This window comes from Salmo trutta, chromosome 31 (assembly GCF_901001165.1).
Source record: "Salmo trutta chromosome 31, fSalTru1.1, whole genome shotgun sequence".
In the NCBI taxonomy this organism is placed as follows: domain Eukaryota; kingdom Metazoa; phylum Chordata; class Actinopteri; order Salmoniformes; family Salmonidae; genus Salmo; species Salmo trutta.
The window spans coordinates 34,789,592-34,817,414 of record NC_042987.1 but is presented as its reverse complement, the minus strand read 5'-3'; the positions used below and the strand labels follow the sequence as shown (position 1 = coordinate 34,817,414).

Here is a 27,823-nt window from a genome sequence, read left to right as displayed (position 1 = left end):
ATAACATCAAATTATGGTCTGCTAAATTTGGTGATAGCTAAATTACACCAACATTTGTAGCTACATTATTTTTCTTATACTCTCTCGGGAAGAATATTGTAAATGAAGATAGTAACCCTAACTCCTACCCTTACACTAACCTTAACCATTTTAAATTCCAACTTCAATGGAGAATGGACTTGTGCGGCACAAGTCTATCCGGGAAATCGCTGACCCCCAGTGTGACCCTACAGGATTTCAAACATGGCGGAGGTAGGACGCAAAGTCCAATAAATATTAGGGAAAATAAGAATGTTTTTTAGGTTTATAGAGTTGATTCTGTCGGGTGCACAGGCCCCAAACGAGAAGCGATAAATATGTACTAAAATACGTAGAAGCGATATACATTTAAAAATATTAAACTTGTCTCATTTCCATAAATTCTATTTTGCAAACTTCAGTTTTAGCAATGATGCCTGGCTAGTTAGCGCGATGGCTATGCTAAGCTAGCTACGTAGCTATTGTTGGGAAAGCTTGGCTGACTACGAGCGTTAACGTTACCCGCTCGAAAAAGATTAAAGTTCATATTTTAGAATACTATTGCATTTTTTTTGTTGTTGTTGACCTGGTGCTATTCTGCGTACTGAAAGCGACACTATGTAGCTAAGTAATTATGTGATTAGTTAACTGAGGCAGGGGGCTAGCAAATAGCTGTCTATCATTCAAAGTGTCCACATTGTGAGAGAACAATCCATTTGATTATCGCTCACTTGAAATTTATGATTTGACTTGTTTCTATGCTGGTCTGATCATCAGAGGTCTTCTTGTTAGAACCAACAACAAAAAAAGCTACTGTCACTGATATACATTTTTACGTCGGCGTTAGCCAACAAGGAGCCAGTCGTAAGTTTCAGGCGCGCTTTTACTTTGCCTTCCATCCACTACCCTACTAACGTTAGCAGACGGATGATCAGTTTACTGTATCGTACTTCCTATTTATGTTTTTGTTCAGGTCTTTTGTCTGTAGACGACGATTGGCCTCGTCCAGAAAAAACGCACAATTTACTGAAAGTATCTCTGAACCGAAAAGTTATAGCAAAGTTACAGCTACGTGTGTTGTACTTGTGTATGTGGTTCTGACTAATCTTGAGTGTTTTGTTTTAGCCCTCCGTTGGGAGTACGAGCCCAGGTAAATATTATTGTGTGTTTTCTAATGAATTTTTTTTTTATCCCTCATTAGAACATTAACACATATGAAGTAAAATTGGTCTGAACAAATCCCACTGTCATAATAATATTTTCGTTATAAACCATGAAGCACTATATCATCGACTATCTCCTCTTAAAATTTCCTGGTGTGTTTTTCCTCAGGAGGTTCAGCAGAGGACCATGAGTTTGGTTTTTCAGCAGATATCCTCGTCCACGACTTTGACGACGAACGCACACTGGAAGAGGAGGAGAGGCTCGAGGAAGAGACCAACTTTAGCAATGAGATCGACGACCTTGCCCGGGTGCGTCTCAAAATCATTTCATTTAGTGGTTTGAAAGTTATCCTGGGTTGTATTCATGCACTGGAAGAAGATGAACTGAAACAGGGAGAGACTACCTGAATTTGTCCAAGATGAAACACTTTCTGTTTTACGTTGCAAACCTTTTTGCTACAGTATTCATGTTCTAATGAATATGGCCCTGTGAACAGTAACCTGTTAGTTATATACAGTACCAGTCAAAAGTTTCGACACACCTACTCATTCAAGGGTTTGTCTTTATTTGTACTATGTTTTACATTGTAAAATAATAGTGAAGACATCACAACTATGAAACAACACATGGAATCATGTAGTAACCAAATAAAGTGTTAAACAAATCAAAATATTTTAGATTCTTCAAAGTAGACACTCTTTGTCTTTGACAGTTTTGCACACTCTTTGCATTCTCTCAACCAGCTTCATGAGGTAGTCACTTGGAATGCTTTTCCAACAGTCTTGAAGGAGTTCTCACATACTATATGCTAAGCACTTGGAGGCTGCTTTTTCTTCACTCTGCGGTCCAACTCATCCCAAACCATCTCAATTGGGTTGAGATCGGGTAATTGTGGAGGCCAAGTCATCTGATGCAGCACTTCATCACTGTCCTTGGTCAAATAGCCCTTACACAGCCTGGAGGTGTGTTTTGGGTCATTGTCCTGTAGAAAAACAAATGACAGTCCCATTAAGCGCAAACCAGACGGGATGGTGTATCGAATTCTAAATGAATCACAGACAATGTCACCAGCAAAGCACCATCACACCACCTCTATGCTTCACGGTGGGAATCACATGTGGAGATCATCCATTCACCTACTCTCAGGCATGCAAACTAGTCACTATTCAGTGAAATTCGTGACCTACGTGATTCATGTAGATCCGATGAGAAGTTTTGGGGGGGGGGTTGGATCACTACTGGCTGTAAGCGAACGAGTGATGGCGTTTGGAGCAATACTGGCTGTAAGCGAACGAGTGATGCGCGCTTGTATCCAAGGCTCAGCCAGTTGTTCACATAACAACAGAATGCAGCACGCGACTGAAGAGAGAAGAGACAACCAACTTGCTAGTTACAGCATCAGCGTGCGTTCTGGAACGACAGCGGGAGAGTGGCAGTTTCCCAGCTACAGCAGCACGTCCCCTGAACGATAATGAAGAGGTAGCGTAAGTGAGAAGCGTGACCACGGAGACGGGGGCTAGAGGGTGATGAAGCGTACCTCATGAGCTGTAACCGAAAAACAACTGGCATTTGGAAAGTTTGTGATGGAGAAAGTGTGGTGGAACAAGTATTGTTAGCATTGTTAAGTATCTTGCTAGCTGGATCGAATTCTTCATTACCTAGCCAGAAAAATGTTGAGCAACATTATCAAATCAAAGTTTATTTGTCACGTGCGCCGAATACAACAGGTGTAGACCTTACAGTGAAATGCTTACTTACAGGCTCTAACCAATAGTGCAAAAAAGGTATTAGGTGAACAATAGGTAGGTAAAGAAATAAAACAACAGTAAAAAAACAGGCTATATACAGTAGCGAGGCTACATGCAGACACCGGTTAGTCAGGCTGATTGAGGTAGTATGTACATGTAGATATGGTTAAAGTGACTATGCATATATGATGAACAGAGAGTAGCAGTAGCGTAAGAGGGGTTGGCGGGTGGTGGGTGGGACACAGTGCAGATAGCCCGGTTAGCCAATCTGCGGGAGCACTGGTTGATCGGGCCAATTGAGGTAGTATGTACATGAAGGTATAGTTAAAGTGACTATGCATATATGATAAACAGAGAGTAGCAGCAGTGGGGGGAGGGGGCACACAATGCAAATAGTCCAGGTAGCCATTTGATTACCTGTTCAGGAGTCTTATGGCTTGGGGGTAAAAACTGTTGAGAAGCCTTTTTGTCCTAGACTTGGCACTCCGGTACCGCTTGCCATGCGGTAGTAGAGAGAACAGTCTATGACTGGGGTGGCTGGGGTCTTTGACAATTTTTAGGGCCTTCCTCTGACACCGCCTGGTGTAGAGGTCCTGGATGGCAGGCAGCTTAGCCTCAGTGATGTACTGGGCCGTACACACTACCCTCTGTAGTGCCTTGCAGTCAGAGGCTGAGCAATTGCCGTACCAGGCAGTGATGCAACCAGTCAGGTTGCTCTCGATGTTGCAGCTGTAGAACCTTTTGAGGATCTGAGGACCCATGCCAAATCTTTTTAGTTTCCTGAGGGGGAACAGGCTTTGTCGTGCCCTCTTCACGATTGTCTTGGTGTGTTTGGACCATTCTAGTTTGTTGTTGATGTGGACACCAAGGAACTTGAAGCTCTCAACTTGCTCCACTACATCCCCGTCGATGAGAATGGGGGCGTGCTCAGTCCTCCTTTTCCTGTAGTCCACAATCATCTCCTTAGTCTTGGTTACGTTGAGGGAAAGGTTGTTATTCTGGCACCACCCGGCCAGGTCTCTGACCTCCTCCCTATAGGCTGTCTCGTCGTTGTCAGTGATCAGGACTACCACTGTTGTGTCGTCTGCAAACTTAATGATGGTGTTGGAGTCGTGCCTGGCCATGCAGCCGTGGGTGAACAGGGAGTACAGGAGGGGGACTGAGCACGCACCCCTGGGTAGCTCCAGTGTTGAGGATCAGCGTTACAGATGTGTTGCTACCTAACCTCACCACCTGGGGGCGGCCCGTCAGGAAGTCCAGGATCCAGTTGCAGAGGGAGGTGTTTAGTCCCAGGATCCTTAGCTTAGTGAAGAGCTTTGAGGGTACTATGGTGTTGAACGCTGAGCTGTAGTCAATGAATAGCATTCTCACATAAGTGTTCCTTTTGTCCAGGTGGGAAAGGGCAGTGTGGAGTGCAATATAGATTGCATCATCTGTGGATCTGTTTGGGCGCTATGCAAATTGGAGTGGGCCTAGGGTTTCTGGGATAATGGTGTTGATGTGAACCATTACCAACCTTTCAAAGCACTTCCTGCCTATGGACGTGAGTGCTACGGGTCTGTAGTAATTTAGGCAGGTTGCCTTTGTGTTCTTGGGCACATGGACTATGGTGGTCTGCTTGAAACATGTTGGTATTACAGACTCAATCAGGGACATGTTGAAAATGTCAGTGAAGACACCTGCCAGTTGGTCAGCGCATGCCCGGAGCACACGTCCTGGTTATCCGTCAGGCCCCGCAGCCTTGTGTATATTGACCTGTTTAAAGGTCTCACTCACGTTGGCCAACTTAACTGATCAAATAATTTAGTTTAGGGTGTGAAAATTAGCTGGCTAATAAAGTCAGACAGCTAACGTGAGCTAGCTAACATTACAACATCATATGCGCTAATGTTAGTAACCTAACCAATTCGCTATAGTATTCACTGGTATACGACTCCTTGCCGTTCCTCAAGTTATAACGCGTTAGTAGCTTACTGGACCCTGGGAATCTGTGAAATGTTAACTAGCTAACGAACTAACTACTATCTGTGAAGTAATGTTTTCCCTCTACAGTATGTGGTTAATATTCGTAATGAGAGAATTAGGTGAAAAACAAGTGGATTCAGGGAAGAAGTGTAGCTGGAGCTGGGCCTGGTTTAAGCTGGATGCCACCATGTACTCTCTGCCTGAAAGAGATCAATTGTGCCAACAAAGGGTATCATGCTCTGCTGGCACATTGTAGAACAGATGTCCACATGTAGAAAGTGTAATAATGTGCAGTGTAGCCCAAAGATATTGCTTTTGTTGCATTGAACTTGACAGTAACACATGTGAGTAGGGATTATTACATGTTTTACTCATTGAACGTTTTTGCACTTGATCAACGTCTACTATAGTGGCCACTATAATAGAGCAAAAATAGAATGCCTGTTTGTTTCATTCTATTTCTACTTTAATATGTTTTTTTCCCCAAGTGCAATATTTAGATGTGTGTGGTCACAAGCATTCTATATTAAAGGCTGTCATGGCTAACTGCAATATTAGTGTATTGTTTTTTCTCAGGATTTAATTAAGTGTCATTTGCAGTAAAGTTTAGGCAAATAATAACATTGGATTGCTTTCTTTACATTTTTTAGCTGTGGGTTTGGTTCACATTAACCACTTTTTATTTTACACACAGACTGATCATGTAGATCATATTTGTTGTTGTTTAATTAGTTCAAACCTGCATTTTCCCTTAGCAGGGATTTTTTTGCATGTTTCAGTGGGGGGGAAAAAGTCACCTTTTTGGGCCCTCCGCAGTTTGCATCCCTGCTACTCTGCGTCTCACAAAGACAGCGGCTGTTGTAACCAAAAATCTAAAATTTGGACTCATCAGGCCAAAGGACAGATTTCCACAGGTTTAATGTCCATTGCTCGTGTTTCTTGGCCCAAGCAAGTCTCTTATTCTTCTTGGTGTCCTTTAAATAGTGGTTTCTTTGCAATGGATATCATAAGGTGAATGCACCAATTTGTAAGTCGCTCTGGATAAGGGCGTCTGCTAAATGACGTAAATGCAATTCGACCATGAAGGCCTGATTCACGCAGTCTCCTCTGAACAATGGATGTTGATGTGTCTGTTACTTGAACTCCGTGAAGAATTTATTTGGGCTGCAATCTGAGGTGGAGTTATTTGCTAATTTCTGAGGCTGGTAACTCCAATTAACTTATCCTCTGCAGTAGAGGTAACTCTGGGTCTTCCTTTCCTTTGGTGGTCCTCGTGAGAGCCAGTTTCATCATAGCGCTTGATGGTTTTTGCGACTGCACTTGAAGATACTTTCAAAGTTCTTGACATTTTCCGTATTGACTGACCTTCATGTCTTAAATCTTTTTGCTTATTTGAGCTGTTCTTGCCATAATATGGACTTGGTCTTTTACCAAATAGGGCTATCTTCTGTATACCACCCCTACCTTGTCACAATACAACTGATTGGCTCAAGGGCATTAAGAAGGAAATAAACTTTTAATAAGGCACACCTGTTAATTGAAATGCGTTCCTCATGAAGCTGCAAAGCTGTCGAGGCAAAGGGTTGCTACTTTGAAGAATATAAAATATATTTTTATTTAACATTTTTTGGTTACTACATGATTCCATATGTGTTATTTCATAGTTTTGATGTTTTCACTATTATTCTACAATGTAGAAAATAGTAAAAATAAAGAAAAACCCTTGAATGAGTAGGTGTGTCCAAACTTTTGACTGGTACTGTATATATAGACTATTTGATTCCTATTATTGCAAAGTTTTTTACCGGTGATTTATATTAGTCTATTTTTAAGTGAAATCCACTAAATTCAGTGTGTAACAAAAGGGATTTTTTTGTTGTTGTTCCATTTGTGCCATAGGAGGGAGAGATGCCCATTCATGAGTTGTTGAGTATGTACGGATGTGGCGGCGGTTCACCTGCAGATGGAGAGGATGAAGAAGAGGATGAGGAAGACTTTGAGGATGAAGAGGAGTTGGAGGATGAGGAAGAGGAGGAAGAGGAGGATCTGGACAATGATGAAAGCAGTAGAAACACTGGCGAGCTCAAGAGGAATAAGGTGGGTGCCATGAATCTCCTGAAATAACAGGATATTAACCAACACAGTCATAAAGAAGGAATGCTTGTTTGCACCTTACTGTTCTAATTCGATTGTTATAAAGCTACACTACATATTCTACAGCCAACATGGTTGACACATTCAGTCAGAAATGTATAGTTGTTTCAAATTTGCTGATGATAGATACATCTAGTCAGCGTTGATGCTGATGCCACTATTTCATTCATGAGTAATGAATGTTGATTTTGTTGTTTCAAAGGGTAGGATGTCCAATCAAAAATGCATCTTTTGACCAATGGGTAATATAATAGTCTAAAAAAAACAATGGTCCGAAACTCATGTCATAATCCGTTCAAAAGTGATTGGAGTTTTTAGCCTTGTAGGATGGCCAAAATTGGGGTGACTAAATCAATGGAGGCCAGAAAAACTAAATAGTCAAAAATCAGGAAAATAGCATTGTGTCAGCTAGGCTGGATGCTGTGCTACAATTAAGGCCAACTGACAGGCTCACCGTTGAACTCCTCTTTCTTCTCAAATCCAGAGGATATAAAAAATGATCGGATGTAAACTCAGCAAAAAAAGAAACGCCCTCACTGTCAACTGTGTTTATTTTCAGCAAACTTAACATGTTTAAATATTTGTATGAACATAACAAGATTCAACATCTTAGACATAAATTGAACAAGTTCCACAGACATGTGACTAACAGAAATTGAATAATGTGTCCCTGAACAAAGGGGGGGTCAAAATCAAAAGTAACAGTCAGTATCTGGTGTGGCCACCAGCTGCATTAAGTACTGCAGTGCATCTCCTCCTCATGGACTGCACCAGATTTGCCAGTTCTTGCTGTGAGATGTTACCCCACTCTTCTACCAAGGCACCTGCAAGTTCCCGGACATTTCTAGGGGTAATGGCCCTAGCCCTCACCCTCCGATCCAGCAGGTCCCCGGCTCTTCGCTGGCCATGGCAGAACACTGACATTCCTGTCTTGCAGGAAATCACGCACATAACGAGCAGTATGGCTGGTGGCATTGTCATGCTGGAGGGTCATGTCAGGATGAGCCTGCAGGAAGGGTACCACATGAGGGAGGAGGATGTCTTCCCTGTAACGCACAGCGTTGAGATTGCCTGCAATGACAACAAGCTCAGTCCGATGATGCTGACACACACCGCCCCAGACCATGACGGACCCTCCACCTCCAAATCGATCCTGCTCCAGAGTACAGGCCTTGGTGTAACGCTCATTCCTTCAACGATAAACGCGAATCTGACCATCACCCCCGGTGAGACAAAACCGTGACTCGTCAGTGAAGAGCACTTTTTGCCAGTCCAGTCTGGTCCAGCGACGGTGGGTTTGTGCCCATAGGCGACATTGTTGCCGGTGATGTCTGGTGAGGACCTGCCTTAGAACAGGCCTACAAGCCCTCAGTCCAGCCTCTCTCAGCCTATTTCGGACAGTCTGAGCACTGATGGAGGGATTGTCCGTTCCTGGTGCAACTCGGGCAGTTGTTGTTGCCATCCTGTACCTGTCCCGCAGGTGTGATATTCAGATGTACCGATCCTGTGCAGGTGTTGTTACACACGGTCTGCCACCGCGAGGACGATTAGCTGTCCGTCCTGTCTCCCTGTAGCTCTGTCTTAGGCGTCTCACTGTACGGACATTGTAATTTATTGCCCTGGCCACATCTGCAGTCCTCATGCCTAAGGCACGTTCACGCAGATGAGCAGGGACCCTGGGCATCTTCCTTTTTGTGTTTTTCAGAATCAGTAGAAAGGCCGCTTTAGTGTCCTAAGTTTTCAAAACTGTGACCTTAATTGTCTACTGTCTGTAAGCTGTTAGTTTCTTAATGACCGTTCCACAGGTGCATGTTCATTAATTATGGTTCATTGAACAAGCATGGGAAACAGTGTTTAAACCCTTTACAATGAAGATCTGTGAAGATATTTGGAGTTTTACGAATTATCTTTGAAAGACAGGGTCCTGAAAAAGGGATGTTTCTTTTTTTGCTGAGTTTATTAGGTTATGAAATCAGACTTTTTGCATATACTATTAATGATATGTTAGAAATTCAGGTCATGAAGAATCATATTTGTCTTGGTAAAATGTATTTTATAATAGGATCAAAAAACAAGCTGGCGCCCACCCAGAATAATGACTTTGGAGGTGCTGACTAATGGCGAATAAACTATAAAAATAGTCGCACTCTCCATATATAAACTCCCAATCATTTGTAAATCACCAACGTTTCAGCATCACTGCCTTCTTCAGTGCCTTTTTATAGTTTATAACATAAGGAAGGGAAAGTGTGTTTTCTCCCACTCTGGGCAGAGTGGGTGAACACCCTGCAAAGGGGCTTCTTTCAATGTACCATTGGGGGAAAAATTATGTATAATGCTTTGGGGTGTGTGTTCAGACCGAGAGGGTGAAGATCTCGTCAGGAATGGGGAACGAGAACCAGTTGTCCAGCGAGGGTCGCACGCGCTCAGTCAAATCCCACGGCACGGCAGAGCTGATACGCGGATCACAGACGCTCAAGTACTTTGAAAGTATGCACCTTTGCTTCCATCACCGAGACACGCTTTTTATTCAAAATGGACTGAATAGATTTTCACCCATCTACACACAATACCCCATAATGACAAAGTGAAAACATGTTAGTAAATGTATTGAAAATGAAATACATAAAGTACCAGTCAAAAGTTTGGACACACCTACTCATTCAAGGGTCTTTATTTTTGTAAACTATTTTCTACATTGTACAATAATAATGAAGACATCAAAACTATGAAATAACACATATGGAATCATGTAGTAACCAAAAAATTGTTAAACAAATCAAAATATATATATATTTTTTTTAGGTTCTTCAAAGTAGCCACCCTTTGCCTTGATGACAGCGTTGCACACTCTTGGCATTCTTTCAACCAGCTTCATGAGGTAGTCACCTGGAATGCATTTCAATTAACAGGTGTGCCTTCTTAAAGTTCATTTGTGGGATTTCTTTCCTTAATGTGTTTGCGACATTTCAGTTGTGTTGTGACAAGGTAGGGTTGGTATACAGAAGATAGCCCTGTTTGGTAAAAGACCAAGTCCATATTATGGCAAGAACAGCTAAAATAAACAAAGAGAAATGACAGTCCATCATTACTTTAAGACATGAAGGTCAGTCAATCCGGAAAATGTCAAGAACTTTGAAAGTATCTTCAAGTGCAATTGCAAAAACCATCAAGCGCTATGATGAAACTGGCTCTCATGAGGACCCCCACAGGATAGGAAGACCCAGAGTTACCTCTGCTGCAGAAGATAAGTTCTTTAGTTACCAGCCTCAGAAATCGGCAATTAACTGCACCTCAGATTGCACCTCAGAGTTCAAGTAAAACACATCTCAACATCAATTGTTCAGAGGAGACCGTGTGAATCAGGCCTTCTTGGTTGAATTGCTGCAAAGACACCACTACTAAAGGATACTAATAATAATAAGAGACTTGATGGGACGAAGACACATGACCGGTGGAAATCTGTCCTTTGGTCTGATGAGTCCAAATTTTTGGTTTCAACCGCTGTGTCTTTGTGAGATGCAGAGTAGGTGAACGGATGATCTCCGCATGTGTGGTTTCCACACGTGAAGCATGGAGGAGGAGGTGTGGGGGTACTTTGCTGATGACACTGGGCTTAGTGGGACTATCATTTGTTTTTCAACAGGACAATGACCCAAAACACACCTCCAGACTGTATAAGGGCTATTTGACCAAGAAGGAGAGTGATGGAGTGCTGCCACAGATAACATGGCCTCCATAATCACCCGACCTCAAACCAATTGAGACAGTTTGGGATGAGTTGAACCGCAGAGTGAAGGAAAAGCAGCCAACATGTGCTTAGCATATGTTGTAACTCCTTCAAGACTGTTGAAAATGCATTCCAGGTGAATGCAGCTGGTTGAGAGAATGCCAAAGTGTGCAAGGCTGTCATCAAATCAAATTTATTTGTCACATACACATGGTTAGCAGGTGTTAATGCAAGTGTAGCGAAATGCTTGTGCTTCTAGTTCCGACCATGCAGTAATATCTAACAAGTAATCTACCAATTCCACAACAACTACCTTGTACAAACAAGTGTAAAGGAATGAATACGAATATGTACATAAAAATATATAAATGAGTGATGGCCGAACGGCACAGGCAAGATGTAGTAGATGGTATGGAGTACAGTATATACATATGAGATGAGTATTGTAGGGTATGAAAACATATAATATATATATATATATATAAGCAGCATTGTTTAAGGTGGCTAGTGATACATTACATCAGGTTGGCAAGATGCAGTAGATGGTATAGAGTACAGTATATACATATGAGATGAGTAATGTAGGTTATGAAAACATATAAAGTGGCATTGTTTAAAGTGACTAGTGATACATCTAATACATCAAGATGGCAAGATGCAGTAGATGGTATAGCGTACAGTATATACATATGAGATGAATAATGTAGGTTATGTAAACATGATCTAATATAAATAATATAAAGTGGCAAGTGATAAATTGATTACATCAATTTTCCCATTATTAAAGTGGCTTGAGTTGAGTCAGTATGTTGGCAGCAGCCACTCAATGTTAGTGATGGCTGTTTAACAGTCTGATGGCCTTGAGATAGAAGCTGTTTTTCAGTCTCTCGGTTCCAGCTTTGATGCACCTGTACTGACCTCGCCTTCTGGATGTTAGCGGGGTGAACAGGCAGTGGCTCGGGTGGTTGCTATTCCTTGATGATCTTTTAGGCCTTCCTGTGACATCGGGTGGTGTAGGTGTCCTGGAGGGCAGGTAGGTTGCCCCCGGTGATGCGTTGTGCAGACCTCACTACCCTCTGGAGAGCCTTCCGGTTATGGGCGGAGCAGCTGCCGTACCAGGCGGTGATACAGCCCGACAGGATGCTCTCGATTGTGTATCTGTAAAAGTTAGAGTGTTTTTGGTGACAAGCCGAATTTCTTCAGCTTCCTGAGGTTGAAGAGGCGCTGCTGCGCCTTCTTCAACACGCTGTCTGTGTGGGTGGACCATTTCAGTTTGTCCGTGATGTGTACGCCGAGGAACTTAAAAGTCTCCACCCTCTCCACTACTGTCCCGTCAATGTAGATAGGGGGCTGCTCCCTCTGCTGTTTCCTGAAGTCCACGATCATCTCTTTTGTTTTGTTGACATTGAGTGCGAGGTTATTTTCCTGACACCACACTCCGAGGGCCCTCACCTCCTCCCTGTAGGCCATCTCGTCGTTGTTGGTAATCAAGCCTACCACTGTAGTGTCGTCTGCAAACTTGATGATTGAGTTGGATGCGTGCATGGCCACGCAGTCATGGGTGAACAGGGAGTAACATGGCCTCCATAGGGTGGCTACTTTGAAGAATCTAAAATATATTTGGATTTGTTTAACACTTTTTTTTGGTTACTACATTATTCCATATGTGTTATTTCATAGTTTTGATGTCTTCACTATTATAATACAATGTAGAAAATAATACAAATAAAGAAAAACCCTTGAATGAGTAGGTGTGTACAAACTTTTGACTGGTACTATAAGTATTCACACCCCTTACTCTGTACATGTTAGAATCACCTTTGTCAGCAATTGCAGCTAAGAGTCCTTTTGGATCTCTAAGAGCTTTGCACACATGGATTGTACAGTATTTGCACATTATTCTTTTTCAAATTCTTCAAGCTCTGTCAAGTTGGTTGTTGATCATTGCTAGAAATCCATTTTCAAGATATTTTAAGTCAAAACTGTAACAATTAGGCCACTCGGGGAACATTCAATGTCATCTTGGTAAGCAACTCCGGTGTATATTTGGCCTTTGGTTTTAGGTTATTGACCTGCTGAAACGTGAAATTTTCTACCAGAGTCTTTTGGAAAGCAGACTGAAACAGGTTCTCCTCTAGGATTTTGCCTGTGCTTAGCTCTGTTCCGTTTTTTTATCATAGAAATCTCCCTAGTCCTTGCCGATGACAAGCATACCTATAACATGATGCAGCCACCACTATGCTTGATAATATGGAGAATGGTACTCCGTGATGTTGTTTGATTTGCCCCAAACATGAACCATTGTATTCAGGACATTAAGTACATTTTTGTGCCACATTTGTTGCAGTTTTACTGTAGTACCTTATTGCAAACAGGATGCATGTTTTGGAATATTTTTATTCTGTACAATATTCATTTTCACTATCAGTTAGGTTATTATTGTGGAGTTACTATAATGTTGCTGATCCATCCTCAAGTTTTCTCCTATCACAGCCATTAAACTATGTAACATGTTTTAAAGTCACTATTGGCCTCATGGTGAAATCCCTGAGCGATTTCCTTCCTCTCCGGCAACTGAGTTAGGATGGACGTCTATCTTTGTAGTGACTGAGTGTATTGAAACTCCATCCAAAGTGTAATCAATAACTTCACCATGCTCAAAGGGATATTCAATGTCTGCTTTATTTTTATTTTTTTTACTCATCTCCCTGGTCTTTGTAGTTGAATCTGTGTTTGAAATTCACTGCTTGACTGAGGGACCTTAGAGATGATTTGATGTGTGGGGTACGGAGATGAGGTAGTCATTCAAAAGTAATGTTCAACACTATTATTGCACACAGTGAGTCCATGCAACTTATGTGAATTGTTAAGCAGATTTTTCTTCACTCCTGAACTTATTTAAGATTGCTGTAACAAAGGGCTTGAATACTTATTGACTCCAGACATTTCAGCTTTTCATTTGTTATTAATTTGTAAAAAAAATCTAAACATAATTCCACTTTGACATAATGGGGTATTGTGTGTAGACCAGTGTCACAATTTCAATTTAATCCATTTAAAATTCAGGCTGTATAACACAACAACATTTGGAAAAAATCAAGTGGTTCAAAATGAGAACTGACGTGTGGAAAAAGTGACAGTCAAGCTGCCAAATGTTGTTTCAGATAAGGATGCAGAGGAAGAATCAGAAGAAGATGAAAATTATGTCCCTTCTGAGGATTGGAAAAAGGTAAATATATTGTTTAATCATTCGTTAGATATGGTAGTTCCAGTGGCGATTTTAGCATGTAAATCTCGATGTGGCGAACTCAACTTTTTGTTTTTAGATGCATGCCAGCAAAGCCACTACACCAATGTTCCCACCTAAAAAAAAATCGGGCACTGAGCAAATTTCAAATCTGCTGAAGACAAACTTAAACATTGTGAAAATCCTGTGGATCTTCCAGTGCGCGTTAACTGTGAACACTGAGGCTGTAACTGCTTTTAACAGTGGCCAAGTAGGCTACTGTGGTTATTTACTCATAGTGTAGGTCTACCAGAGTGGCCTACCATAAAAAAAACAATGTCTGGATGCCTTATATGGAATACAGTATGACGAAAGGAGTCTGTATTGAAAACATGCCGACGGCAATCCCTAGCTGCTGGGCTGTTCAGTCCTGGCCCTGGGGGTCTGCTGTACTGTTGTTACTCTGGCCTTGGCCTAACACACCTGAAACCAATAATGAATGTTTCTCTAAGATCCTAAAGCTGAGTGGGGTGTGTTGGGTTGTTGCGCTGCAGGGTGATGGACCCCTAGAGACAGGATGGACAGGATGGGGCAACCCAGCTATATTGTGTGCAAGTAAAAAGAGCTCTACAGTACCATTAGGTCTATGAGATTCATTATATGTAGAGTTTACTGTGTCTGTGTGTTAATGTGTAGGTGTATGTGTGTTCATTTAACTTTTGTTAAAAAAAAAATACATAAAAAAAGATGGGAAGGAAGTTGTATTGGGGAGAGTTTAATTATTGACTAGACTGGTGGGGGTCGGGCGTGTAGGCGGCTCGGGTTGGATGGGCAGTCTTTTTTGTTGTTGTTGTTTTTTTAGTACTTTTGTTTCCAAGCCTTTCCCTTGGGAATAAAAAAAAAAGCGGGGGGGGGGGGGTGTTGGAAGAGTTGGGTTATGTACTAGACTGGTGGGGGTCGGGCGTGTAGGCGGCTTGGACTGGCTGGGCGTTTTGGCTGAAATTTGATATCGAGGATGTCTTAATAAAAACTAACAAATCTTTTTTTTTTTTTTCATTTGTTAGGCTATTCGTTAAAGGTGCAACACAATATTGATTATTGAATTACATTTGATCTAGTTCAGTCTTATCAATCACTTACTAAGCTTGATGCATTTTTACTTACTTTTTGTTGTTCTAAATAGAGATGGCATATTGGATTGTGTGGAAATGCAAAAAATTTGCTTTAGATGGCCAAAACAATTCTGGGGGTTGACCCCCAGACCCACCGCCAGGTTAAGAGCTAGGCTGAAACACCTGTATTTTGGTGCTGCTTTATTCAAGAGACCATGTTTGTATGCAGCTTTATTAACTCAAGGGATTATTTCATTTTAGCTAAACAGGTGGGGCTCTGCCCTGAATGATGGGTCGCCACAACCTTAAAGACATGCTATTCATTTGAGGCACACTTTTGATTTTTGAAACTAAGTGAAGTGTGTTTTTGATCTGGACAGGAAATCATGGTTGGGTCCATGTATCAGGCTGAAACACCGCCTGGCCTTTGTAAATATAAAGACTATGAGAAAGGTAAGGTGTTCTATTTGCAATTGCGATGCACTAATTAAGTTGAAGTGAAATATCTTACAATCACAGAGGTAAATAGGAAATAAAATGACTTTCTCTCTCTGCTTTCCCCCCTCTCGCTCCTTTTTCCTCTCTCTCCTTCCAGTATATGAAAACGATGACCAGCTTTTATGGGACCCCGAGTTCCTTCCCGAGGGCAAGGTTGTGGAGTTTTTGTCTCAGGCGTCAAAACGAACAGGAGAGGAGAAAGGAGTGGATGCCATCCCTGAGGGATCCCATATCAAAGACAATGAGCAGGTATGAAGACCACCACAGTTGAGCAGATCAGTGTTCAAACAGACTGGCGTTCAGGGTTGTGTTCAGTTAGCCGAGAGGCAGTTTAATGCAATATTTGCTCAGAAATTGTGCGACGGGTTTGATTGGTTCTCTGAAAGGTTTGTTTTTTCCTTGGGGGTTGAGAACTCGTTGTTTTGGATTTGAAAATCCAACCATTGTATAATGGAAGAGGGTGGCGCTCGGGGGCTTTGTGTGGCTGTAGGTGTTCGAGTGAGAAAGACAGGAGAGTCAACCAGTAAACGCACAGCCCCCTTCATTGTGCCGCATTATCAAAGAGCCATTCCAGACTGAAGTCAGAATGACTTTGAGAGTTAGGTATTACTTGTTTTCATATGCTCAAGTAGTACCTCCACATTTCACTGTTTCAAAACGCATGCCACCTACTGAACACAAGCCATTGCCATAAAGACTGTAGTATGCACTTATGTCTGTAACCGTCTTCTTTACAATCTCAACGTTGTCTTTCCACAGGCACTTTATGAGTTGGTCAGGTGTGAATTTGACACAGAGGAAGCTTTAAGAAGACTGAAGTTTAATGTGAAGGCAGCTAGAGGTAACACCTGCAGTGAACTAGTGTTGACTTTCGCTCTTGATTTCACTCCTATATCTGGCATATTTTCTCTCAATATCTAACCAGTCATGTTTGGTGTATTTGAAATATTTTGATGATAAAAGCTGTCCTTGACTTATATGGGTCCTGGTTTGTGTCTGTGTGTTGTTGATGGCGTCTGAGACCTGTAACATGGTCATAGTTGAATTATATTTTATTTGAACGGAGCAGTGGTTGTGGTACTTAATAACCCTTTGCCCTCTGTCACAGAAGAGCTGTCTGTGTGGACAGAAGACGAATGTAGATATTTTGAACAAGGACTAAAAGGTTATGGGAAAGACTTTCATTCAATACAAGCCAACAAGGTAAGCTATGTCTATCTTATACAGTGCTTCCCCTATATTAATGTAGCAGCGGCAGGCCTCCGCTGCGAAATCATTGCCGCCACTCCAAAATATATGTAAAACATACAGTGCCTTCGGAAAGTATTCAGACCCCTTGACTTTTTCTAAATTTTGTTACGTTACAGCCTTATTCTAAAATGAATTAAGTCAATGTTTTTCCTCATCAATCTACACAGAATACCCCATAATGATGAATAAAGAACAGAAATACCTTATTTACATAAGTATTCAGACCCTTTTCTATGAGACTCGAAATTGAGCTCAGGTGCATCCTGTTTCCATTGATCATCCTTGATGTTTATACAACTTGATTGGAGTTCACCTGTGGTAAATTCATTTGATTGGACATGATTTGGAAAGTCACACACCTGTTTATATAAGGTCCCACAGTTGACAGTGCATGAACAGAGCAAAAACCAAGCCATGAGGTTGAAGGAATTGAGCTCTGAGACAGGATTGTGTCACGGCACAGATCTGGGGAAGTGTACCAAAGCATTTCTGCAGCATTGAAGGTCCCCAAGAACACAGTGGCCTCCATCATTCGTAAATGGAAGAAGTTTGGAACCACCAAGACTCTTCATAGAGCTGCCCGCCTGCCAAACTGAGCTATCGGGGGAGAAGGGCCTTGGTTAGGGAGGTGAACAAGAACCCGATGGCCACCTTGACAGAGCTCTAGAGTTCCTCTGTGGAGATGGGAGTACCTTCCAGAAGGACAACCATCTCTGCAGCCCTCCACCATTCAGGCCTTTATGGTAGAGTGGCCAGACGGAAGACACTCCTCAGTAAAAGACACATGACAGCCCACTCGGAGTTTGCTAAAAGGCACCTAAAGGATTCTGACTATGAGAAACAAGATTCTCTGGTCTGATGAAACCAAGATTGAACTCTTTGGCTTGAAAGCCAAGCGTCACGTCTGGAGGACACCTGGCACCATCCCTACAGTGAAGCATGGTGGTGGCAACATCATGCTGTGGGGATGTTTCTCAGTGGCAGGGACTGGGAGACTAGTCAGGCTCGAGGGAATGAATGGAGCAAAGTACAGACAGAGCCTTGATGAAAACCTGCTCCAGAGTGCTCATGACCTCCGACTGGAGCAAATGTTCACCTTCCAACAGGACAACAACCCTAAGAACACAGCCAAGACAACACAGGAGTGGCTTCGGGACAAGTCTCTAAATGTCCTTGAGTGGCACAGCCAGAGCCCGGACTTGAACCTGATCGAACATCTCTGGAGAGACCTGAAAATAGCTGTGCAGCGACGCTCCCCATCCAACCTGACAGAGCTTGAGAGAATCTGCAGAGAAGAATGGGAGAAACTCCCCAAATACATGTGTGCCAAGTAGAGGTCGACTGATTTTTATGGTTTTTCAACGCCGATACCGATTTTATTGGAGGACCCAAAAAAGCCGATACCGATTAATCGGCCAATTTAAAAAATATATATATTTGTAATAATGACAATTACAACAATACTGAATGAACAATGAACACTTTTATTTGAACTTAGTATAATACAGAAATAAATGCAGTCTCAAATAAATAATGAAACATGTTAAATTTGGTTTAAATAATGCAAAAACATGTTGACTGTACCTACTTTTTGAAATGTGGTTACGGGATTTAGGGAATGTAATACATAAGGAAAAGATACTGTACAATACCGCCAATAGAAGTCCAATGTTTTACAAAATATGGCAGCCGATACTGGATAAATGGTCTAGTCCCGCTTCATAACTAGGTTGATGATCTGCTGCTACTCTGTACTCTACTCCACTCAATATTTATTTTTGGCTTAACTACACCGCTTGTAATGACTATATGCTGTCTTATACATGTACCACCTAATAGGATTTAGTTTTATTTTGTGTATGTGTGTTTTGTTAAGTTTAAGTTAAGTTTTGTTTTGTCCCACGGGGGGCCAGTACAAAAAAAAAAAATGCATGAAATGTATGTATTTACTACTGTAAGTCACTCTGGATAAGAGTGTCTGCTAAATGACTAAAATGTAAATGTCCTCTAAATTGGCCATCCCATTCAATTCAACAGTGTAGTGAATGTCAATGTTTGTATCGCTGTTTTTTTTAATAAATTTTTTATTGGAAAATAATAAACATATTATAAACAAACAAATAAATTAATGCAAAAACTGTGTTGGAGAAGTAAGTAAAAGTGCAATATGTGCCATGTAAAAAAAGCTAAAGTTTAAGTTCCTTGCTCAAAACATGAGAACATATGAAAGCTGGTGGTTCCTTTTAACATGAGTTTTCAATATTCCCAGTTAAGAAGTTTTAGGTTGTAGTTATTATAGGAATTGTGACGTGTCGACTATTTATCTCTATACCATTTGTATTTCATATACCTTTGACTATTGGATGTTCTTATAGGCACTATAGTATTGCCAGCCTAATCTCGAGAGTTGATAGGCTTGAAGTCATAAACAGCGCTGCGCTTCAAGCATTGCTAAGAGCTGCTGGCAAACGCAGTAAAGTGCTGTTTGAATGAATGCTTACGAGCCTGCTGGTGCCAACCACCGCTCAGTCAGACTGCTCTATCAAATCATAGACTTAATTATAATAAACACATAGAAATACGAGCCTTTGGTCATTAAATCCAGAAACTATCATTTCGAAAACAAAACGTTTATTCTTTCAGTGAAATACGGAACCGTTCCGTATTTTATCGAACGGGTGGCAACCCTAAGTCTAAATATTGCTGTTACATTGCACAACCTTCAATGTTATATCATAATTATGTAAAATTCTGGCAAATTAATCACGATCTTTGTTAGGAAGAAATGGTCTTCACACAGTTCGCAACGAGCCAGGCAGCCCAAACTGCTGCATATACCCTGACTCTGCTTGCACTGAACACAAGAGAAGTGACACAATTTCCCTAGTTAATATTACCTGCTAACATGAATTTCTTTTAACTAAATATGCAGGTTTAAAAATATACTTCTGTGTATTGATTTTAAGAAAGGCGTTCATGGTTAGGTACATTTGTGCAACGATTGTGCTTTTTTTGCGAATGCGCCTTTGTTAAATCATCATCCGTTTGGCGAAGTTGAAGTAGGCTGTGATTCGATGATAAATTAACAAGCACCGCATTGATTATATGCAACGCAGGATAAGCTAGTTAACCTAGTAATATCATCAACCATGTGTAGTTAACTAGTGATTATATGAAGATTGATATTTTTTTTATAAGATAAGTTTAATGCTAGCTAGCAACTTACCTTGGCTCCTTGCAGCCACAAGCTCCTTTTGATGCTGCACTCGCGTAACAGGAGGTCAGCCTGCCACGCAGTCTCCTCGTGTATTGCAATGTAATCGGCGTCCAAAAAGACCGATTATGAAAACTTGAAATTGGCCATAGTTAATCGGCCATGCCGATTAATCGGTCGACCTCTAGTGCCAAGCTTGTAGCGTCATACCCAAGAAGACTCAAGGCTGTAATCGCTGCCAAAGGTGCTTCAACAAAGTACTGAGTAAAGGGTCTGAATACTTATGTAAATGTGATATTTCAGGATTTTCTAAATTTGCAAAGAATTCTAAACCTGTTTTTGCTTTGGCATTATGGGGTATTGTGTGTAGATTGAGGGGATTCTTTTTTTTAAATCCATTTTCGAATAAGGCTGTAGCGTAACAAAATGTGGAAGTCATGGGGTCTGGATACTTCCCGGATGCACTGTATATATTTTATATTTTGAAAATGTCTCTCTGCCCATGGCAAAATGTGTAGAATTGCAGGAAATTGGCTTTAAAACGGCAAGACCACGACATTGGCCATGCCCACTACCAAGTCCCTCCCCCACTAACTTTGCCACCGCTGCTGAAAATAATCCTAGGGGAAACACTGTATTATATATCAGATTGTATTAAATACTATGGTATCTTATTTAAAAAGTATGTTTATTTTCAGAATATTTATCTTCATGTTGATTTAGCATGTGTTTTGAAGTGGTCAGGGTTGGGGTCAGTTCCATTTTAACCTCCAACTCTCGTGAGGATTTGAAATTCAGTTCATGAATTGAAAAGCAAAAATAAATAAGGCTTGTATTTTCAATTCACAAATTGCATTTCGACTCATCCCTCGTAGACTTGACTGGGGAGTTCAAATTGAATTGAGTTCAACTCTGGAAGGCGATGGTAATAATGTCTCTCGTTGTCTGCTGATGTTACATTTTTCAGGTGAGAACTAGGTCAGTAGGAGAATGTGTGGCCTTTTATTACATGTGGAAGAAGTCTGAGCGTTATGATTTCTTTGCACAGCAAACCAGGCTGGGGAAAAGGAAATACAGCCTTCACCCAGGGGTCACGTAAGTCTCTTTTTCACCAGACCAAGCTAATTGTTTTGAATATTGAATTACGTCGACAAATGTGTTTGTTATACAAATGTTTTTTTTTATATATAGAAATTATATATATTCTAGATTTTTGTTTACCTGATTTTGAAATGTATTTTAAAACGCCAATCAGCAGTAGACAAAATGAAGAGTACTCCCCGCCTCGTTTCGGTAAAAGCTGAGGGATGGGGCTGAAGAAATGTAACCCCTCTCAAATTCATAGACCGAGCTATGCATGCAAACTGACCAGCCATGATACCAGATGTATAGTTCGAACCATGTTTTGAGGCTATACAGTGTTTGGTTACGTTGTTTACAAACATTGGAGTAAAACAAGCTTATATTTGCGGTTCTGGTGGGGCACGACTGTTGAACATCGGTTATATTCTTAAAAAATCAATGTGTACATATCATTAATTTATAAGTCCAAAAAACGATGTAGCAACTGCTGATTGCCCCTTTTTTAAACATATAACGGAAAATATTATTTGAAATGAAATGTAACTTGTCATGAACGGGTATTCCCTGTGACCAATACACACTCAGTATGTGTGATCACCTTTGTTTTGGGAACCATTGCTACGGTTGACACTATGTTCCAGGGGTGTGAATCTAATACCCTTTTATTACGATCTTGCCAAGCTCATCTGTACTATGTGGTCTTGGACGTTTCTTTTCACATGTTCCTGGAAGCGTAACCAGGCCAGCCCAGTATGGCTTAGTAGTGTGAAAAGGGTATACAGTGGGGGGGGAAAGTATTTGATCCCCTGCTGATTTTGTACGTTTGCCCACTGATAAAGAAAGGATCAGTCTATAATTTTAATGGTAGGTTTATTTGAACAGTGAGTGACAGAATAACAACAAAAATATCGAGAAAAACGCATGTCAAAAATGTTATAAATTGATTTGCATTTTAATGAGGGAAATAAGTATTTGACCCCCTCTCAATCAGAAAGACTTCTGGCTCCCAGGTGTCTTTTATACAGGTAACGAGCTGAGATTAGGAGCACACTCTTAAAGGGAGTGCTCCTCATCTCAGTTTGTTACCTGTATAAAAGATACCTGTCCACAGAAGCAATCAATCAATCAGATTCCAAACTCTCCACCATGGCTAAGACCAAAGAGCTCTCCAAGGATGTCAGGGACAAGATTGTAGACCTACACAAGGCTGGAATGGGCTACAAGACCATCGCCAAGCAGCTTGGTGAGAAGGTGACAACAGTTGGTGCGATTATTCGCAAATGGAAGAAACATAAAAGAACTGTCAATATCCCTCGGCCTGGGGCTCCATGCAAGATCTCACCTCGTGGGGTTGCAATGATCATGAGAACGGTGAGGAATCAGCCCAGAACGACATGGGAGGATCTTGTCAATGATCTCAAGGCAGCTGGGACCATAGTCACCAAGAAAACAATTGGTAACACACTATGCCGTGAAGGACTGAAATCCTGCAGCGCCCGCAAGGTCCCCCTGCTCAAGAATACATATACATGCCCATCTGAAGTTTGCCAATGAACATCTGAATGATTCAGAGGACAACTGGGTGAAAGTGTTGTGGTCAGATGAGACCAAAATGGAGATCTTTGGCATCAACTCAACTCGCCGTGTTTGGAGGAGGAGGAATGCTGCCTATGACCCCAAGAACACCATCCCCACCGTCAAACATGGAGGTGGAAACATTATGCTTTGGGGGTGTTTTTCTGCTAAGGGGACAGGACATCTTCACCGCATCATTTGACGGGGCCATGTACTGTCAAATCTTGGGTGAGAACCTCCTTCCCTCAGCCAGGGCATTGAAAATGGGTCGTGGATGGGTATTCCAGCATGACAATGACACAAAACACACGGCCAAGGCAACAAAGGAGTGGCTCAAGAAGAAGCACATTAAGGTCCTGGAGTGGCCTAGCCAGTCTCCAGACCTTAATCCCATAGAAAATCTGTTGAGGGAGCTCAAGGTTCGAGTTGCCAAACGTCAGCCTCAAAACCTTAATGACTTGGAGAAGATCTGCAAAGAGGACAAAATCCCTCCTGAGATGTGTGCAAACCTGGTGGCCAACTACAAGAAACGTCTGACCTCTGTGATTGCCAACAAGGGTTTTGCCACCAAGTACTAAGTCATGTTTTGCAGAGGGGTCAAATACTTATTTCCCTCATCAAAATGCAAATCAATTCATAACATTTTTGACATGCGTTTTTCTGGATCTTTTTGTTGTTATTCTGTCTCTCACTGTTCAAATAAACCTACCATTAAAATTATAGACTGATCATTTCTTTGTCAGTGGGCAAACGTACAAAATCAGCAGGGGATCAAATACTTTTTTCCCCCACTGTACATGTGGTGTGATTAGTGTAAGGGCTGAACTGGCAGGCTGTAGTTAGTGCTGACTGAATTGTTTAAAATAATGTTATTTATTTTATCCCTGTGTGTCTCAGGGACTACATGGACCGGCTGCTGGACGAGACGGAGAGCGCTACGTCCAGCCGGGCGGCCTCGCCCCCTCCCACCACCTCCAACAGCAGCACCAGCCACTCTGAGAGGGAGGACGGCAGTAGCAGCCACAATGGTAAGGGAACACACACAATCCCTGAGCGATTGTGGAAGGGAGAAATACACTCAGGGAACTTCAATTCAAGTAGCTACATGAAATGCTGTTACAATGACTGAGAACATTTCTCATGTGAATTCTAGTGGAGACCCTTGTGTGCCTCTATATTCACAGTACCTTACATGATTCATGATGTCTCAGCTCACTCGGTTTATCTTTCCTCCAACAGGTTTAGTGAGTCACAACTTGGGCTCGGGAGAAGCTTCCCAATCATCCACGGGGGCGAACGAAGTCAAAGCAGAATCCGTCCAGTTCAACGGGCTCACCTCCCCCCACCCCTCTCTGGATGTTCTCCCTCCTTCCACTGACCCCCACCCCTCTCTTGATGTTCTCCCTCCTCCCACCTCCCCCCACCCCTCTCTGGATGTTCTCCCTCCTCCCACTGACCCCCACCCCTCTCTGGATGTTCTCCCTCCTCCCACTGACCCCCACCCCTCTCTGGATGTTCTCCCTCCTCCCACTGACCCCTACCCCTCTCTGGATGTTCTCCCTCCTTCCACTGACCCCCACCCCTCTCTGGATGTTCTCCCTCCTTCCACTGACCCCCACCCCTCTCTGGATGTTCTCCCTCCTCCCACTGACCCCCACCCCTCTCTGGATGTTCTCCCTCCTCCCACTGACCCCCACCCCTCTCTGGATGTTCTCCCTCCTCCCACTGCCCCCCACCCCTCTCTGGATGTTCTCCCTCCTTCCACTGACCCCCAACCCTCTCTGGATGTTCTCCCTCCTTCCACTGACCCCCACCCCTCTCTGGATGTTCTCCCTCCTTCCACTGACCCCCACCCCTCTCTGGATGTTCTCCCTCCTCCCACTGCCCCCCACCCATCTCTGGAGGCTCTCCCTCCTCCCACCACCTCGGACAATGAGTCCAACGGCTGCGAGGCAGTGGCCGCCACTCCAAGCCACGACAGGAACGGCTCCCTGGAGCCCCACTGTGGCAACGGTCACTACGATGACAGGCCGGCCAAGAGGTGCCGGACACAGGCGGAGCCACCGGAACCCTCCAGAACATTGACGACCCTCCAGCAAGAGGACAAATGATAATGATGACCTCTTCTCAGAGAGGTCAAAGTGCACAGAACCAAACCTAAAAAAAATAACATGGTTGTATTCATTAGTGCACAGCAATATGTTTTGCAACAGAAAAATGAAACTAGATTTTCTTATTGGACAAGTTCAGGTAGTCCATCCCTGTTGGTCCGTTTTTTTTCTTCTCGTTTCGGGCCTAGTGAATACAACCAATACCAACCAACCAAACACGGCTGGGCCACACCAGCAAACGGAGGGAAGGCAGCGGCCTGATTGTAACGGGGCACAACATACAGCCCTGCCTCATCCCCCCCCCCCCCCCCCCCATCCAACAAAACCTTGTCCCCCATCCAGCAAAACCTCCAACGCTCCACACATCCAAAGTACCACAGTTTCTGAACCCCTCCCTCCCCCCTACCTGCTACCACCTCATTATAATTCATACCGTTTCTTCTACTCATTCACGTTTTTGGAGACCGATCTCGAAAATTTATACGGAAAGAATTCCCCCCCCCCCTATTTGTATTAGAATAAAAATCGACTGTGGTATTTTTTTACTTGAAAAATATGTGTATATTTTTTCAATAAATGTACTATGATTGATGGGTATTTTGCTTTCCAAGCCATTTGAAACAAAGAAATGAAAGGGGCGATGTCTTCGAAGGGACGATCGATATGCAGGCCGATTGGCGCTGTTGCCGGCACACTAAAGCCTAGTTTTTACCTGGCGCTAACATACATTCTTTATTCTTATCTACACATAGTATTAAAATGGGATAATGATTTAAATGTTTTCACTGTCCAGATCTGTCTACACTTTTTAAGATAGTCAGGCACCCATTGTGTTTGGATATCTCCGGAGGTGGTCAGAAAGATCTGATCACAATCTGTCTTTTAATCATCTACAGCTGTCCAAAAATGTGGGCACAATCAGAATGTGGACAAGAACACAGCATACCACCCTGCATCCCACTGCTGGCTTACCTCTGAAGCTAAGCAGGGTTGTTCCTGGTTGGGAGACCAGGTGCTGCTGGAAGTGGTGTTGGAGGGCACTCTTTCCTCTGGTCTAAAATATATCAACGCCCCAGGGTAGTGATTGGGGACATTGCCCTGTGTAGGGTGCAGTCTTTCGGATTTGACGTTAAACGGGTGTCCTGTCTGGGGTCACTAAAAATCCCATGGCGCTTATCATAAGAGTAGGGGTGTTAACCCTGGTGTCCTGGCTAAATTCCTAATCTGACCTACATACCATCATGGCCACCTAATCATCCCCAGCTTCCAATAGGCTCATTTGTCGTCGTCCCCCCCCTCCTCTCCCCTGTAACTATTCCCCAGGTTGTTGCTGTGAATGAGAATGTGTTCTCAGTCAACTTACCTGGTAAAATAAGGGTTAAAATTAAAATCCAGACAAAGGACTGATTGTGATCTGAGAACCAGGTATAAACGGGGCTTATGTTGCACTTTCATCCTTTGTTTTCTTTCTTTGGTGATAGAGTGGATAAAGCAACACTGCTGCATGACATCATTGTTTATTTGAAACCTGTGGTGTGTTCAGTTCGATTGAAGTTTGCTATGTTGCGTAACGGTTTGTACTGAACGACACGTTTCCCCAAAACGTTCCAATGTTCTTTGAATGGGCTTTGAGGTACGTTTGCTCCGTTTGGTGGGTGTGGCTTGAAGCAATGGGGGCATATTTAACGAGCAGCGGCCATGCTGATCCACAACCTCTGGTTTTTTGAGCTGGCCGTTCAGAACAGCACCGTTTCTGTTTAATTGAATGTTGCACTGTTTTTTTTCTCGTACTGAACGTAGCCCTGACCATGGAAACATTTTAATTGCAAGAAATGAACTAATGGGAGTGTCTGTCCCTGAGGTTTGTGTAAAGCGTCTGACATCAGTGATGTCCTGTATTATAACTCATTGGTTAGAACGCTGTATTTTTTTATTAGTCAGCGGTTTCCTATTGTTTCCTTTCTCTTGTTTTTGCTAGACAGTACTTCTGTGACTTTGTGTAAAGTTTGTAAAGATTTTCTTATCTTGTACACTTCTTACACTTTTTGATAAGTCTCTTTAATCTGTGTATTTTACCATCTTTCTTGTAAGCTTTTGTTAAGGATTTATTTCCTAGGCGTTCCGAGTGGAGCTGTTCTGAAAGTAGTCATTCCTATTTCTCTGCATTTCCCTGACCCGTTTGGACATGTATTTGCAGCAAAAAGATGTTTGATTACTTGATAATGTTTCCATCTAAAAGAGAGATGCAGTGTAGTGACACTTGTCTTTTTAGGTTGAAAACGCTTTTCGAATTTGGAGACAATGTGTTACCAGTAACGTTTCTTGTCACCTGCGAGCTCTCGTTATTAGGAATTCTAATTAAAGAACTTGACCGTAAGCTTCAATGTGAAGAACCTCCATTAGTTCCAGTGGAGGCTTAATAACGCATCGTTTTGTGTTACTGTAGCTTTTTTCATTTTTGTCTCAACATTTTACTTTGTAAGCTACTCCTGCTTTGGTCTACATTCACAAATGGTTTGTAAAACAAACAAAAAAAGCAGTTTTTTTGTTCTTTAAAAGCACAGCCTCGAATAATGTTGATTCAAGTAGTTTATTTGTATTTTTTATTACGTGCTGTAAGTAGTCGTCCGAAAATGACAACATTAATTAAAGTGAAGCGTATACCAAGACTGGCTGTGAATGAATAATGGTGACTATATTTAATAAATTTATTCACACTGATGTTCTGTGTTGTATTATGTCATGTTTTAGTGTGCCCTAACTGCAAAATATGCACTTTATCAATGATTTGAGGGCGGGTTAATGATTTGAAATGGTTTTACTGTCCAGATCCGTCTACACTCGTATCCAAACACGTGCGCCTGACGATCTCCAGAGGTGGTCTAAAAGAACTGATCAAAATCAGAATCCATCTTTTAATTGCCACCTGTCTAAACATGGGGCACAATCTGAATGTGGACAAGATCAGGACAAA

General features: G+C 42.2%; 1 protein-coding gene across 4 annotated transcripts; it reads left to right on the top strand.

The window, feature by feature from the left end:
- The first annotated feature begins 175 nt into the window (after nt 1–175).
- LOC115170091 (mesoderm induction early response protein 1) lies at nt 176–27,570 on the top strand. 4 transcript variants are annotated; one of them, XM_029726365.1, is made up of 13 exons: nt 176–252; nt 1,144–1,168; nt 1,351–1,490; nt 6,795–6,992; nt 9,407–9,539; nt 13,944–14,008; nt 15,498–15,570; nt 15,713–15,864; nt 16,375–16,456; nt 16,727–16,818; nt 21,048–21,175; nt 23,636–23,766; nt 23,978–27,570. In XM_029726365.1, exons 1-13 carry the CDS (start codon nt 244–246, stop codon nt 24,847–24,849), a joined length of 2,100 nt encoding a protein of 699 aa, XP_029582225.1. In that variant the 5' UTR covers nt 176–243; the 3' UTR covers nt 24,850–27,570. The 4 variants fall into 4 exon arrangements, with proteins under 4 accessions (XP_029582225.1, XP_029582226.1, XP_029582224.1 ...); XM_029726366.1 differs by having other exon boundaries at nt 177–252; nt 16,724–16,818; nt 21,129–21,175; XM_029726364.1 differs by having other exon boundaries at nt 177–252; nt 16,724–16,818.
- The last annotated feature ends 253 nt before the right edge of the window (nt 27,571–27,823 follow it).